The sequence below is a fragment of the Prionailurus bengalensis genome, chromosome A2 (genome assembly GCF_016509475.1).
Source record: "Prionailurus bengalensis isolate Pbe53 chromosome A2, Fcat_Pben_1.1_paternal_pri, whole genome shotgun sequence".
NCBI classification, from domain to species: domain Eukaryota; kingdom Metazoa; phylum Chordata; class Mammalia; order Carnivora; family Felidae; genus Prionailurus; species Prionailurus bengalensis.
This window is the reverse complement of record NC_057348.1, coordinates 104,833,032-104,846,769: the sequence shown is the minus strand read 5'-3', so window position 1 is coordinate 104,846,769 and position 13,738 is coordinate 104,833,032. Positions and strand designations below refer to the sequence as shown.

The window sequence follows — 13,738 nt, the reverse complement described above, 5'->3', positions numbered from 1 at the left end:
AACTTTAAATATTTTTTCAGATTATGAGAAAGATACATACCACTCATGAAAATCATGGAAAATATGAAAAAGTTCCAAAAACTAAATTGTCCCACATTCTACCATCCAAAAGAAATTCCTGTTGTGATTTTAGTATTTTAATATATTTCCCTTTTGTTTTAGTTAAAAATTTTACATTCATGGGGCCTCAGGGTATTGAGGAAGATCAATGATCTAATATTGAAATTTATGAAAACTTGAAATAACGTGTTAAAATATTAACAAAGATTAGCTTCATGAGAAAAACTAGAAGTCTCTCCCTCCAAATATTTTCAATTGATCAATAATTATATCATCTTAAAACTGGTGATCCAAGTGTATTGTAAACTGAAATTATACAGTTGCAAAATGACCATGTGTTTTTACAAAAAATGCCTGCCCTGCTTTTTGATGTCTTATGAACCACACTTGTTTCCATATATCACAGATTTCACATATAATTTTCATGACTTTTAGAGTGTATTTTATTAGTAAGTGCTATTACAATTTATACATTTTTCATCTTAGGAAAATATTATCAAAGAATTCACTTCTAGTACTTCCTTAAGAAATATGTGCTCAAAAATCACTAATTCTCATTGCGAGTTATATGTGCTAAAATGGTAGAAAAAAGAGCCATCACCCTTAATTTGGGCTGCTTATTCTGGAGAGAGGTCTTTGTGGACCATGAAAGAGAACGATGAGATATTAGAAGCACGTTAATGTGGAAACGTGCTCCAGTAAGTGTGGATTGAGGTACTCTGAGTACAGCCTGAAGATGTGCACTTTATTTTTGCACCTTGCAGCACTTCTGTGTGAATTTTTCAAAGTCCCTTTCCTCAAAATACTTAATTTCCAACTTCCAGAAACTCTATATATTGACATTATTTGACCAAGATGTCTGACTGCCGTCTGCTGGAGAGCTAGTGTAACAAATATGCAAATCTATGATGTCTGTGGTGTGAAAAGTACTCCCTCAGCTGTGGGGCTTTGTGTATTGCACGGCCTGCCCAGCTACACATGGCATCACTGATAAAAATGTAATCTTTTAATGCTGCACTTCCACCAAAGAGAATATTGTTCTTGAATTTTGCAAGCTTTCAATATGAACTCTGGAAGCAGATACCTCTCTCATGAAAAATAACTGTATTGTATGTAATTTTATATTATACGTATTTTCACTTACTATGACTTAAAAGCATTTTCTGTGTCCTTCAACACATAACTTTGAACGAAATATTATATAATCTATGCCACTGTATGTATATCTATTCTATATATATAATATACAGATAGATATATAATTCACTTGACTTTTTCCCTCATGTTGAACATTGTAGTCATTTACAAGTTATTACTATAATAAGCATTTTCTTTCTATAAGTAGGTAGGTAGATAGATGGTAACATAGGTGGATACATTAGTTAGATGATAGATAACTAGACTGATATTGAATTATATTGAGATAGATATAGGTATTTTTAAATTTCATGAGGAGAGATTCTGAGGAAGAAATTGCTGGTGTAAAAATCTTTAGGAAGTTTCTAATACAGTTGTTTCACATTAAACTTCCAATGATAGCATATTAAATTGTCAGTTTTCTATACACTGGCCAGTACTGCATTGTGTCTTTTAAATCTTTGCTAAATTATTAAGCAAATTATGAATGCTTATATTACTGATTTGAATCTCCTCTGTAAAGAAAACAAAAACATATAGCCACTGTTTAAAAGGTAGCCAATGAAAATTTTGTTTGCTTTAATAATATCTTTATAGAATTGTGAAACTGTTGTGTTGAGTTTTGGGTGTTTTGTTTTTTGATGTGTGTGAGTATGTGTGTCTGTGTGTTTTGGCTGCACAAGAATGGGAGTACCATTGGTCATTCATAAAATCTTAATGAACATGCTTCAGACCACCAGAAGAGAATATGTCACAAGCATTTGTGTCAAAGAATGGTCATTGTAATTTTTTTTTATATTCCAGCAATTTGCAAACAAAAGTGTCTTTATGGAGGCAGATGTGTATTTCCTAATGTGTGTTCTTGTCGCAATGGATATTCTGGACCCAAATGTGAAAAGAAAGTACAGGTATTTTAAATTTTAAATGGAAAATAAATATTAGATATTGCTATCTGCTATCTACTCAGATATTTTGCTTAGCAATTGACATCTATGTGTTATTGTTTGATTTTCATTGATTTCCAAATAAAAAACATGCAGAGATTTACTATTTGCCTCTGAAACTAAAAACAGTATCGTTTTTGTGTCATTGTAGAGTTACCTTATTATTCAAAATTCTGATGTTCACTTAAAGGATTTCAATGTGTAGATATGACTTTCAAGTGTAATACTATTCTATTTTATGGCACTGGAACTGAAAGAGAATAATATTCCTCAAAATGGACTTAAGACACCACAAATATTTTTTTATATATAATTTATTGTCAAATTGGTTCCATACAACACCCAGTGCTCATCCGAACAGGTGCCCTCCTCAATGCCCATCACCCACTTTTCCCACCCCCCCACCCCCATCAACCCTCAGTTTGTTCTCAGTATTTAAGAGTCTTTTATGGTTTGCCTCCTTCCCTCTCTGTAACTTGTTTTTTTTCCCCCTTTCCTTCCCCCCTGATCTTCTGTTAAGTTTCTCAGGATCTACATATGAGTGAAAACATATGGTATCTGTCTTTCTCTGTGTGACTTATTTCACTTAGCATAACACTCTCCGGCTCCATCCACGTTGCTACAAAGGGCCATATTTCATTCTTTCTCATTGCCAAGTAGCATTCCATTGTATATATAAACCATATCTTCTTTCTCCATTCGTCAGTTGGTGGACATTTAGGCTCTTAATTTGGCTATTGTTGAAAGTGCTGCTATAAACATTGGGGTACAAGTGCCCCTATGCATCAGCACTCCTGTATCCCTTGGGTAAATTCCTAGCAGTGCTATTGCTGGGTCATAGGGTAGATCTATTTTTAATTTTTGAGGAACCTCCACACTGCTTTCCAGAGCGACTGCACCAGTTTGCATTCCCACCAACAGTGCAAGAGGATTCCCGTTTCTCCACATCCTCTCCAGCATCTATAGTCTCCTGATTTGTTCATTTTGGCCACTCTGACTGGCGTGAGGTGATATCTGAGTGTGGTTTTGATTTGTATCTCCCTGATGAGGAGTGATATTGAGCATTTTTCATGTGCCTGTTGGCCATCTGGATGTCTTCTTTAGGAAAGAAGACACCACAAATATTTGACACCACAGTATTTGACACCACAAATTTTGGTCAAATACTAGATAAAAAGACTACCCTCACCCCTCCCTCCAGTTTATTTAAATCCACCACTTTTAAATCCACTGCTTCACTGATTTGAGGATGTGTGTGCCAAAAAAGCCTTATCTGTCCTCACTCTTTTCCTAGATAGGAGTTCTTGCTCTTTATTTGCTCCCTGTTAAAATCTGTTTCAGGGAAAGCAATAAAAAACTCTTCATATCATTAGGATTAGGATTTATTTTTACTTAAGAAATCAAGAAAGCAAAGGAAAAATAGACACTTTCTTAGAGTTCCTGAAATTGCCCCACACTTCCTTAGAAAGCTAGTGCTATATAAACATCTTTTTTAAAAGTTTCTGTGATCAAATCTGTGCTAAGATTAAACTGTATTTTATTTTGTCTCCAATCTTAAATTTCTAAATATCAACAGCCAAGGAATTTTTCAGTCCTAATTCCTACATGTACAAGGGTAGTGCTAATCTCTCTCTCTCTCTCTCTCTCTCTCTCTCTCTCTCTCTCACACACACACACACACACATACACACAAATGCAGCAGAGCTCTCAAAAATCTCTTAATTTTAATCTGTATTAGGTTTTTGTTTAATGTTTATTTATTTATTTTGAGAAAAGAGAGGCAGAGAGAGAGAGGGAAAGAGAGAATCCTAAGCAGTCTCCATGCTGTCAGCACAGTCCCGACATGGGGCCAAAATCCAGAGCCAGATGCTTAACCGACTGAGCCACCCAGGCGCCCCTAATCTGTATTGGTTTTAATTTTAAAAGCAATTATATGCTATTTAGCACTTCAGAAAGCCCAAGGGTTGTGAGTATCAAAGTATCCTGGAGTACTGTAATTTGAAAAATGATAAGGAATTTTCTTTTTGAAGCGTGATACTGGATCAGTCTAGCTTAGAGGCAAAGTGGACGTGCACATGTGTTTCTCCTTGCACTGGTATCCATCCTGGTTGGATATGGCCTCCATTTTGAAAACACAAACAAAAACAAGTTCATAACAGTACTGTGGTTTGAAAACCAGAAAACAAAAGCTATTGAGTGCCTGTTTGATCAGCTGTTGTTGAGAACAATAAAAACAATAAAAATGTGAATTCCCTGGTTCAAAGGCAGCTTTTACACATGTATTATTTCATTTTTTTTTTTTTTTTTTTTTTTTCAACGTTTATTTATTTTTGGGACAGAGAGAGACAGAGCATGAATGGGGGAGGGGCAGAGAGAGAGGGAGACACAGAATCGGAAACAGGCTCCAGCCTCTGAGCCATCAGCCCAGAGCCCGACGCGGGGCTCGAACTCACAGACAGCGAGATCGTGACCTGGCTGAAGTCGGACGCTTAACCGACTGCGCCACCCAGGCGCCCCTGTATTATTTCATTTTATTTGAGATTTTTATGACACAGAAGGTTCCATGAGCTCAAAAGCTTTCAACTCCACTTTGACATACTAAATTAGGTGATTTCTCTGTAATCTATTTTTATCTATTTCTTTACTACCTGAATCCTTCCTCAGATAATCTTCATCTCCTCTAATGGGGATGCTTCTCAGACTGCACCTGGAGCCATTTTAAGGAAGGAAAGAACAGGGAGTCATGGAGAAGGAATAGGAAAACAAAATGAGACTAGCTCAGGGACCACATGTCCTGAATACTATAACCTGTTCGTCCAAATTCTTGACTTCAATTCTCACTTGAGCTTTATTCAGTTGTTCATTGGTGTCATTGCTTTTATTTATTTATTTACTTACTTACTTACTTATTTATTTTTCCTTGGGCTCCAAAACATAGGGTAAAAAACAAATTTTTAGGCAGGAAAAAAATAATAAAACAACTACCATTTTGGGTATTCAGAACCCTCCCTGGCTCCTCCCAGCTCCCTTCAGGCCTACCTTCCTGGCCCTTCTTCAAGCATCCTGAGGTAGTGAGGGGAAAAAAGAAATGGAAGATAGTGATTAGGTTGGGTTGCTAGAATTTCAATGAAAACAACAGCAGAGAATTACTAGCCAGAAACAAAGAATACAAAGAAAGGAGAAATGGGCAAAAGAGGTGCTAAAGAGGGGCAAAAGAGGTGCTAAAGAGGGGTAGGTGGCTTTGACAGGCCTCAGAACTTGCTGCCCAGCTGCTAATTACATTTAGCATTGGACCTGCCACTTGTTCACTCTGTGACCGTCAGCAAGATCTTGAACCCCTCTAAGTCTCAGCTTCTTCATCTGTCATATGGTGCTAATAACACCTAATCATAGGGTTATTAAAGGACTAACTATGTTCACATATGTGCCTGGTGTGTAGAAAACACTATGTCAGTTTGTTACTGGTTATTACATTGAATAGAGGAATAGAGAGCCATGGAGAAGGAAAAGGATGAGGAAAAAGACTGGAGAGAAATGTTGCAACGCTTTGAAAACAGTCTTTTCCTGAAGGGTATCAGGAAAAAATGTGCTTGGTTTTATTGAGCAGGGATGTTTCTTGAATGTAATTTTTCTTCAAGGTGGAGTCATGTAATATCCAAGCTCCAATTAGTCACAACTATTTTGATACTTAAATATAATCTGGGCGCATGTGGGTGGCTCAGTCGGTTAAGTGTCCAACTTCAGCTCAGGTCATAATCTCACGGTTCGTGGGTTTGAGCCCTGTGTCAGGCTCTGTGCTGACAGCTCAGAGCTTGGAGCCTCCTCTGGATTGTGTGTCTCCCTCTCTGCCCCTCCCCTGCTTGTGTTCTTTCTCTTTCTCAAAAATAAATAAACATGAAAAGAATTAAATAAATAAGTAAGATCTGGATTAGACCTCAGTTTTATGAAAGCAGTATTTGGTCTCTAGTAGCAAATGTAGAACCAAAAGCTTTATGTATCACGTCAGAGAGGAAGAGGTAGCAAACAATGAATAAGGGTCAAGTGGTTTTCCTGTATTCATTGAAACTTGGTTTCCCACTTCTTACTACAGACAAAACGCCATTAATATCAAGTATATCACAAGCCTGTCTTAAGAATGGAAATTTTATTCAGAAAAAGTTGAAGATAACTACTTGAAGTTTATTTGAACATCATTTTTAAAATTATTTTGAAGACTGAAGAAACTAACCAAATGTAGAATGCTGTTATCTGGTCATTGTTAGAGAAAAGCAAAGAAGAAATCCAGGTCATTTGAATTGACTTTGAAATGTGATTTGATATTTACATATTGAGATGATGCATCCGATATTCAAGACATTCACATTATCTAATAAACTGAATATCTCCCAATTCTTACCGTGATGGTTGGTGTCTTTATCATTAGGGATCAGTCAGCATAACAGAAACCATGTGATGTACCCAGATATAAAGTATTTAAAGCAGAATTAGGAAATCTCAAGATTGTTGGAAGGGTTGGGGGTAAGGGTGGGGACAGGAGGAGGTAGAGGTCGGGAAAGCAACTGCTGAAGGTCAGAGAGGTTGTTCTTGAAGATGTTAGCCTAAAGCACCAAGCAGATTTCAGCTTTCTTGGAGCTGCTGCAATACTTGACAATCTTCAGAAACTCCACTGACTGTCTCAAGCTGTCATTACAGAAAATTTGCTGGGAAGCCACTGTGAATCTTTTATCTATCCAAATATCTAGTTGCAAACACCTCTGAAAAAAATGACTTCCCACTTCCATCTTCTCTCTCTCTCTGGAAAGCTTTTCTCACTGGCAAACCCTAACCCAGAAACACACAGAGAAGGGCGTTCTGGAAAATGTAGTCCTAGCCTTAGAAGTAACTGACAGTAGTACCAGGGAGGCAACAGTGAGCTAACAAAAGATATACCCTGCATCTTGTGGCTTTGGACCATATTCCAGAGATCAAGCCATCATTTTTCTGTGATAAAAACACCATATTTAGTTTTGCCTATTTTCCCCCTCCAGTCTTTCTACTTCTCTGACCTGTACCATTTCTGGACAAGTTGAAAGGAATAATGAAATTCTGGTTTTAGAAGATTTACTTGCTCATTGTGTTTAGATGTAAAAAGGACATGAAGATGTCTGTTTCACTTTCCATTCTTTTGGTACCATGATCTATTTGGGTGTAGAAGCAAGAGACAAAAGATCACAAAATCAAGTCTTTCTATAAATAATGAAAGAGGGGTCCCTGGGTGGCTCAGTCAATTAAGCCTCCAACTTCAGCTCAGATCATGATCTCACGGTTCATGGGTTCGAGCCCTACACCAGTCTCTGTGCTGACAGCTCAGAGCCTGGAGCCTGGTTCAGATTCTGTGTCTCTCCCTCTCTCTGCCCCTCCCATGCTCATGCTCTGTCTCTCTCTCTGTCTCTCAATAATAAATAAATGTTAAAAAAAATTAAAAAAAAAAAGAAGTGAATCCTTGATGAAAGCAAAATTTAATGGCATTAACTGTTGGGGAAGTGGGTAAAGTCAACAAGGTATATACATATAATTGAAACATTTGTCTTTGAGATAAAAATAATTATAGGTTATATACAGTTATAAATCTTTCCTATCTCAGATTTGACCTCAAACTATCTTTTTAAAAAATACTTTTATTTTACTTTGAACATATTTATTTTAAATCATACAAGTTTACAGAACTCATTTTGTTATTTTAAGTGGAAATACTGAGCATTCCTAAGCCATGTTTAAACTATAAGACTAAGTAAGACATTATTAGAATAAAATTATGCTAATGTTGAGAAGAACCTTTTAAGTAATAGCATCCAATGTCAGAATTAAAGAGATTTTAATTTATTTCATATTTGCTGAAAGGTAGTTTAAAGAATTATTGAAGAAAACAATGTTTTACTATATTTTATTTCATTACTAAAAATACAGATTATTATAAATGCAAAATAAACCTTTGACACTTAGTGTGTATTTACATGTTTACACTCTTACGAAAATGTAAGTACTAGAAGGGGTCCTGGGTGGCTCAGTCGGTTAAGCATCTAACTTCCACTCAGGTCATGATCTCAGAGTTTGTGAGTTTGAGCCCGGCATCGGGCTTTGTGCTGACAGCTCAGAGCCTAGAGACTGCTTCAGATTCTGTTTCTCTCTGCCCCTCCCCCGCCCATGCTGTCTCTCTCTCTCTCTCTCTCTCTCTCTCTCAAAAGAAACATTAAATATATATATATATACATATATATATATATACATATATATAAAGAAAAATGCACTCTAGATAAAAATACTTTTTAAAATTTAATAATTAGAATTGAAATTCCTACAAAAATAGATGTAATAAAAATAGATATAATTTTAATATTTGTCTCTTTGTCACCTTTGCTCTGTAACAGCATAGCAACTTTATCAATAGCCTTATTAAATTAAATTTCAGTGTATACTTTTTAAGGCTAGAAGTTATAATCACTCAAGGATCTATTCTGAAATGTCTAAACTAACACTTTTAAATCTTTCATAAATATTTTCTAGATCCACACCAAGAACCCCATGCTACAATTACAATATTAATCAGTAGACTATCCATTTATAATAGATTTAATGGGCCTGTACATGCTAATAATGAAGAAATGTTATGGTTTACAGATTTTATATAAGAGCACTTCTTATGAAAGCTAATGACTCATGCAAATGAAAGTAATGTTTTAGAAATATAATCTGAGTTTAGAAAAGCAAGTAATTTGATAAATTTATGGAGAAGACATTTAATTTTTCCTTACTTTTTGTTGATATTTTCACATTTATTAACTTTAAAGTGTTAAATCCATTTGGATAATACTTTGAAGATAATGACTGTTAGACAATTTAAGCAAAAGTACTTTAAAATGTGCACCTTTCAATTTTTGCCTTATAAATCATTCTCCAAAAAGAATTCAGATTGTAGAACTTATTTAATATGCTTGGCTTTTTTGTGTTTTGTTCATGTTAACATTTAAATGAAATTTTTGAGTTGTCCAGTATTCTTATCCTTTCTTTGGTCCAGTATTTAAAATATGAATTTCTCTGTCTAAATTTTAAAATATGTCTACCAGCCCTTTATTCTAAAATATTAAAGTATCATAACCTTTTTGGTAGAATTTTAAATACATCTTATTTTTCACATTCACAAATTATAAAATTTATCCAAATTGCAGCATACATAATAAAATTTTAGATTTCAAGGACAAACTATTTGGAAATATTTGGAGCCTATAATGGAACATATATATATTACACACATTTTACAAATATCATTGAAACTATGTAATTGTTTTTAAAGTATTTATGTGTTAGAGTTTAAACCAGGTATATTTATATTAATTAAATGAATGTAATAATTTGCTTTTCTTTGTGCAACTTTAATAATTCATTCCTTAGGGTATGTATGCCAGTTATTTCTAAAATGAGATCGAGTGACCTAAATTAATAAACATGTTAAATAGGGAAAAAAACAATAAATACAAAAAACTTAAAAAAGAAACACTGTATTGTATCTACAATGTTATAAACTATAAATAAGAAGTAAATACTAGGCAGTTATAAGATTGTATTTAAAAAAAAAGAGGAATAGCCATCTCTTCCTCTTAGTAGATGACCTCCGTGGAATGTGTTAATTAATTCTTCTGTAATTGACTTGAATAGCCCTGTAGCTGATATTTCTCAGTCGCTGTTTGCCAATGATACAGAAAACATCAAGTCAATTCTTCTTTTTAGAAAAAGAAAAGCCTGACAGTCTTAACATTGCATAAATCCTCAACACTTTTATTCATCTGATGAAGTGGATGAAATGGTATATTTGTAAACAGCAGCAAAATAGAGTTGTGCCGCAGCCACTAATATTTAATACTGAATAAGAAACGTGGGACGCCTGGGTGGCTCAATCGGTTAAGCATCTGACTTCGGCTCAGGTCATGATCTCACGGTTCATGGGTTCAAGCCCCTCATTGGCTCTGTCCTGACAGCTCAGAGCCTGGAGCTTGATTCAGATTCTGTATCTTCCTCTCTCCCTGCCCTGCCCCGCTCTCACTCTCTCTCTCTCAAAAATAAATAAACATTACCAAAAAATGTAAGAAGAAAAGAAACATAAAGCCTTTTCCTAAATACCTTCCATTTTTCATAAAACTCAGCCCTTTAATCCTGAAAATGGTCTGTAAGAACTGACCCTGTTGATTACTTTGTCAGTTTTTTCCCCTAGCTTTCAATTTGCCTCCCAAGGACCTCCTCATATAACTCTTTCTTGATGTTGAAAACAATGGACAGCATCATTGTCACTGCGTCTTCTCATCATCTGTTCACAATGGCCTGGAATGCTCTGGAGTTTGCTGTGGACAAGTATGCTGGACTGCCACCCACCCCTGGTGTTGAAAATTGGACAACTGCTTTCAGTTTCCTTCATTTTCTATCTTGTCTCAGTTTGGTGAAAACTGCCTCTCCTCTCTCAGGTACGAATCATCAAGTTGAGGTTTAAGTTTGATTGAACTCAATGAAAATGGTGACTTAGTAAAAGGATATAGAGAAATCTCACAGAGCTTTCTGTGAGGCAAGACATGAAGTTGGATTTAATGGGAACCAGAAAGCAATTAAGAAAAGAGACCCACTCTTTTACTGAAGCTGTATAGATTATCTCCTCTTGGCTTTTTTGTCAACCTCTACTTCTCTCTACCCATTGCTGTCTGTCCCTTATTGATCCACCTCAGGATCCAACATGGCCACCAAATCTACATGACAATCTTTCAGTTCCCATAGCAGCCACCCATTGGTTAGAAACCATGTTGTTTAGTTCAAAAATCTTGAGTGAGAAAGACCTCAGAAAGTAATGAACAGTCAGAGGGCTTGAGCCAGTGTCCATCCCTGGGCAAACAGGCATGATTACAGCCAGAAAAGTCATATTGTGGGTGGAGCTGCCTGTGTTTAGCCTATGAGGAAGTTCATGTTCTGAGGTGGACATATAACTTCTGAGTACAGGAAGATCCCAGTATGCCAGAGTTTTCAGAATTTGATCTTTGTGATGCTGAAATTAATTGAGGTAAATAGGACAGAATAGGCCCCTATTCTCGAGAAGTTATGGTAATTTTAGGCAAAAAATTGTTGTCAAGGAAGATTTCTTATATTTGTTTCTGTTTTTTTTTCATGTATTTAAGGCAGGTAAACTAAAGCCCGTGTGAACAAATATATCTGCTAAAGGACAGTGCTATGTATGATATTATCTCCAGTCAACATCCACTTTATTTTTGTAAATTATTCAGTAGCACACTATGAGAATTAGAAGTGTTTTCTTGATTTGAAGTAGATCAATTATGTGATTATCAAATTCTCAGGCAAATTGAGAGAAAAAAACCTAAAATGTATTGAACACATCAATTTTAACGTGTTTTTAAAGGGATTTTAACCCATATTAATTATTTAGACCTCACAAAGCTTTTGAGATAGGGAGATTCTTCCCATTTTACAGATGAAGATCCTAAAGACCAGAATAGTCCATGATCTTGCTGCTCACATATTGCAGTGATTTTATTCGAATGCATATCTATCCGAAACCTAGGCCTATTATTTAACTTCATAGTACCACTTATTTAAAAAACAACAACAACAACAAGATTTTTCAATGGCTTCTAATGGCTCAAGACCACCTGATAATTTCAATAAAGGAGTCTATTTGGGCGTCTCTTTCCCTGTATCTTTTCAATTCACAGTATGGTCTGATAACAGAAAACTATGCATGTTAAAATAAGACGTTTTCATTTATTCACTTACCCACCAAAAATAGGTATATATATTTTTTAATGGTTATTTATTTTTGAGGGAGAGAGTGCATGAGAGGGGGAGGGGCAGAGAGAGAAGGGGACAGAGGATCTGAAATGGGCTCTGTGGCTTTGTACTGACAGTAGGGAGCCTGATGTGGGGCTCAAACCCACAAACTGTGAGATCATGACCTGAGCCAAAGTTGGACACTCAACCAACTGAGCCACCCAGGTGCCCCATCTAGCAAAAATATTTTTGAAAGGAACATATTTCAAGAAGACTTTCTAAATTAGCAGCGTGTTTTATTTTAGCTGTGGAATATGCATCCTTATCTAGAAAGGTGTCTGATAAGAAAGAGCTCTTTGCAGAGATAAGACTAAAGGCAGAGAAGCCACAGGACATTGAGCTGAGACTTTAGAATTGGGGGAGACTGACTTTAAATTCAGCCCCAAATCCTCACTCCACCTCTCCCCAGTGATATGGACTTGCGCAGAGCCTCACCTCCTTCTATATTTAATTCTTTCATTTATAAGAGGTAAATAATATTTATTTCATGGGATTTTAAATCAAAAGTGAAATTTTTAGAAGTGATTTTTCACAATGACTCTCATCTAATAAATGGCAAATATATGGGTTTTATTATTTTTATTTATATTTCTTCTATTCATATTTCTTATTTATTATTTTTGTTGCTAAAAATAAATCAGAACCAGCTGAGAAAAGGACGATAGGTAGACTCCATTATTTAGGTTTTTGGTTTTCTAGGGATTACCGTATATTAGTGTTTCTTGTTCCCTCATTAAAGAATTTACTTTAAAAAAAAAAAAGCATTGATGAAACAGTATGTGTGTTGCACACAAGATACAATAAGAGCCTGTGAATTTTTAAATCAAGTCTGGCATACAATTAGTAAGAACCAGACTAAAAAGTTTTTAAAATCAGGCTCATAATGACTAAAATTTGTGAGCCATGTGTGAGCCAGGCTCTGTTCCAAGTGGTGGACAAGGGTTCAGTTGATTGCTCCTGCTGGCTCATCTGTGAGCAGTTACTCCTCACTCAACAGTTCTGCAGCCCTGAGCAACAGTCTTCCAGGGAAACCTCTGTGGGCCCTAAGCCCTTATGTCTTCCCGGCCCCTTCCTCCACTTAAATATGTTTAAAATGATATTCTACAGGTGGGTTCTAAAAAGGCCAATATATTAATTTTATTTTTTAAAACATTTTCTTTGACCTAGAAGTTTATTTTTTCTTCTGATTTTAAAAGAAATTAAAACATTTTCTTGAGCCTTTAAAAGTACTGTGAACGCTAGTCGCTGTGCCTCTTGTGGCCCTGCCTGCCACGGTGTGGTCGCCTGTGGCATACCAAGTCTGAGACCAGAGTACTTCTTAAATAACCACTGTGGATGCTCTGGGCGAATAAAAGAAAAGGAAGACAAACGATGGAATTTTCACTTTACATTTTTACTGTAAGGACCGCCTTCTTCATTGGAGAAACACTTTGAGCCTCAGTTGGAAGGCTTTTGTAAAACTTTGGTAGATTTTTGCCTGCAGGTGGTGCCAGATCCTCAGTTCCCAGGAAACACACCAGACATGCAGAAGGACCACTTCAGTAAGAGAGCATATTAAATATTTAATGTAAACATGACATTCTCCAAAATGGAAATTCTTTAGTAACACAACATCAGCCTTTCATGTGAGCCTTGAAGTCTTCATTACACCTGGTGGGTAATCAATAATAATAGCCCCTTGCCTGAGTGCAGTTAACAATTCATTCAAAGACTTGGTGGTTTACCCAATCTATACTAGA

The 13,738-nt window shown here is 35.8% G+C and overlaps 1 protein-coding gene across 1 annotated transcript in view; it reads left to right on the top strand.

The window, feature by feature from the left end:
• VWDE (von Willebrand factor D and EGF domains) overlaps positions 1–6,530 on the top strand; it is a 77,322-nt gene extending 70,792 nt beyond the window's left edge. Inside the window, exons 30-31 of the mRNA XM_043588986.1 lie at positions 2,002–2,105; positions 6,232–6,530. Of these exons, the coding sequence (XP_043444921.1) occupies positions 2,002–2,105; positions 6,232–6,246 (119 nt within the window). The 3' untranslated portion in view covers positions 6,247–6,530. The remainder of the gene's footprint in view (positions 1–2,001; positions 2,106–6,231) is intronic.
• Positions 6,531–13,738: the final 7,208 nt, after the last annotated feature.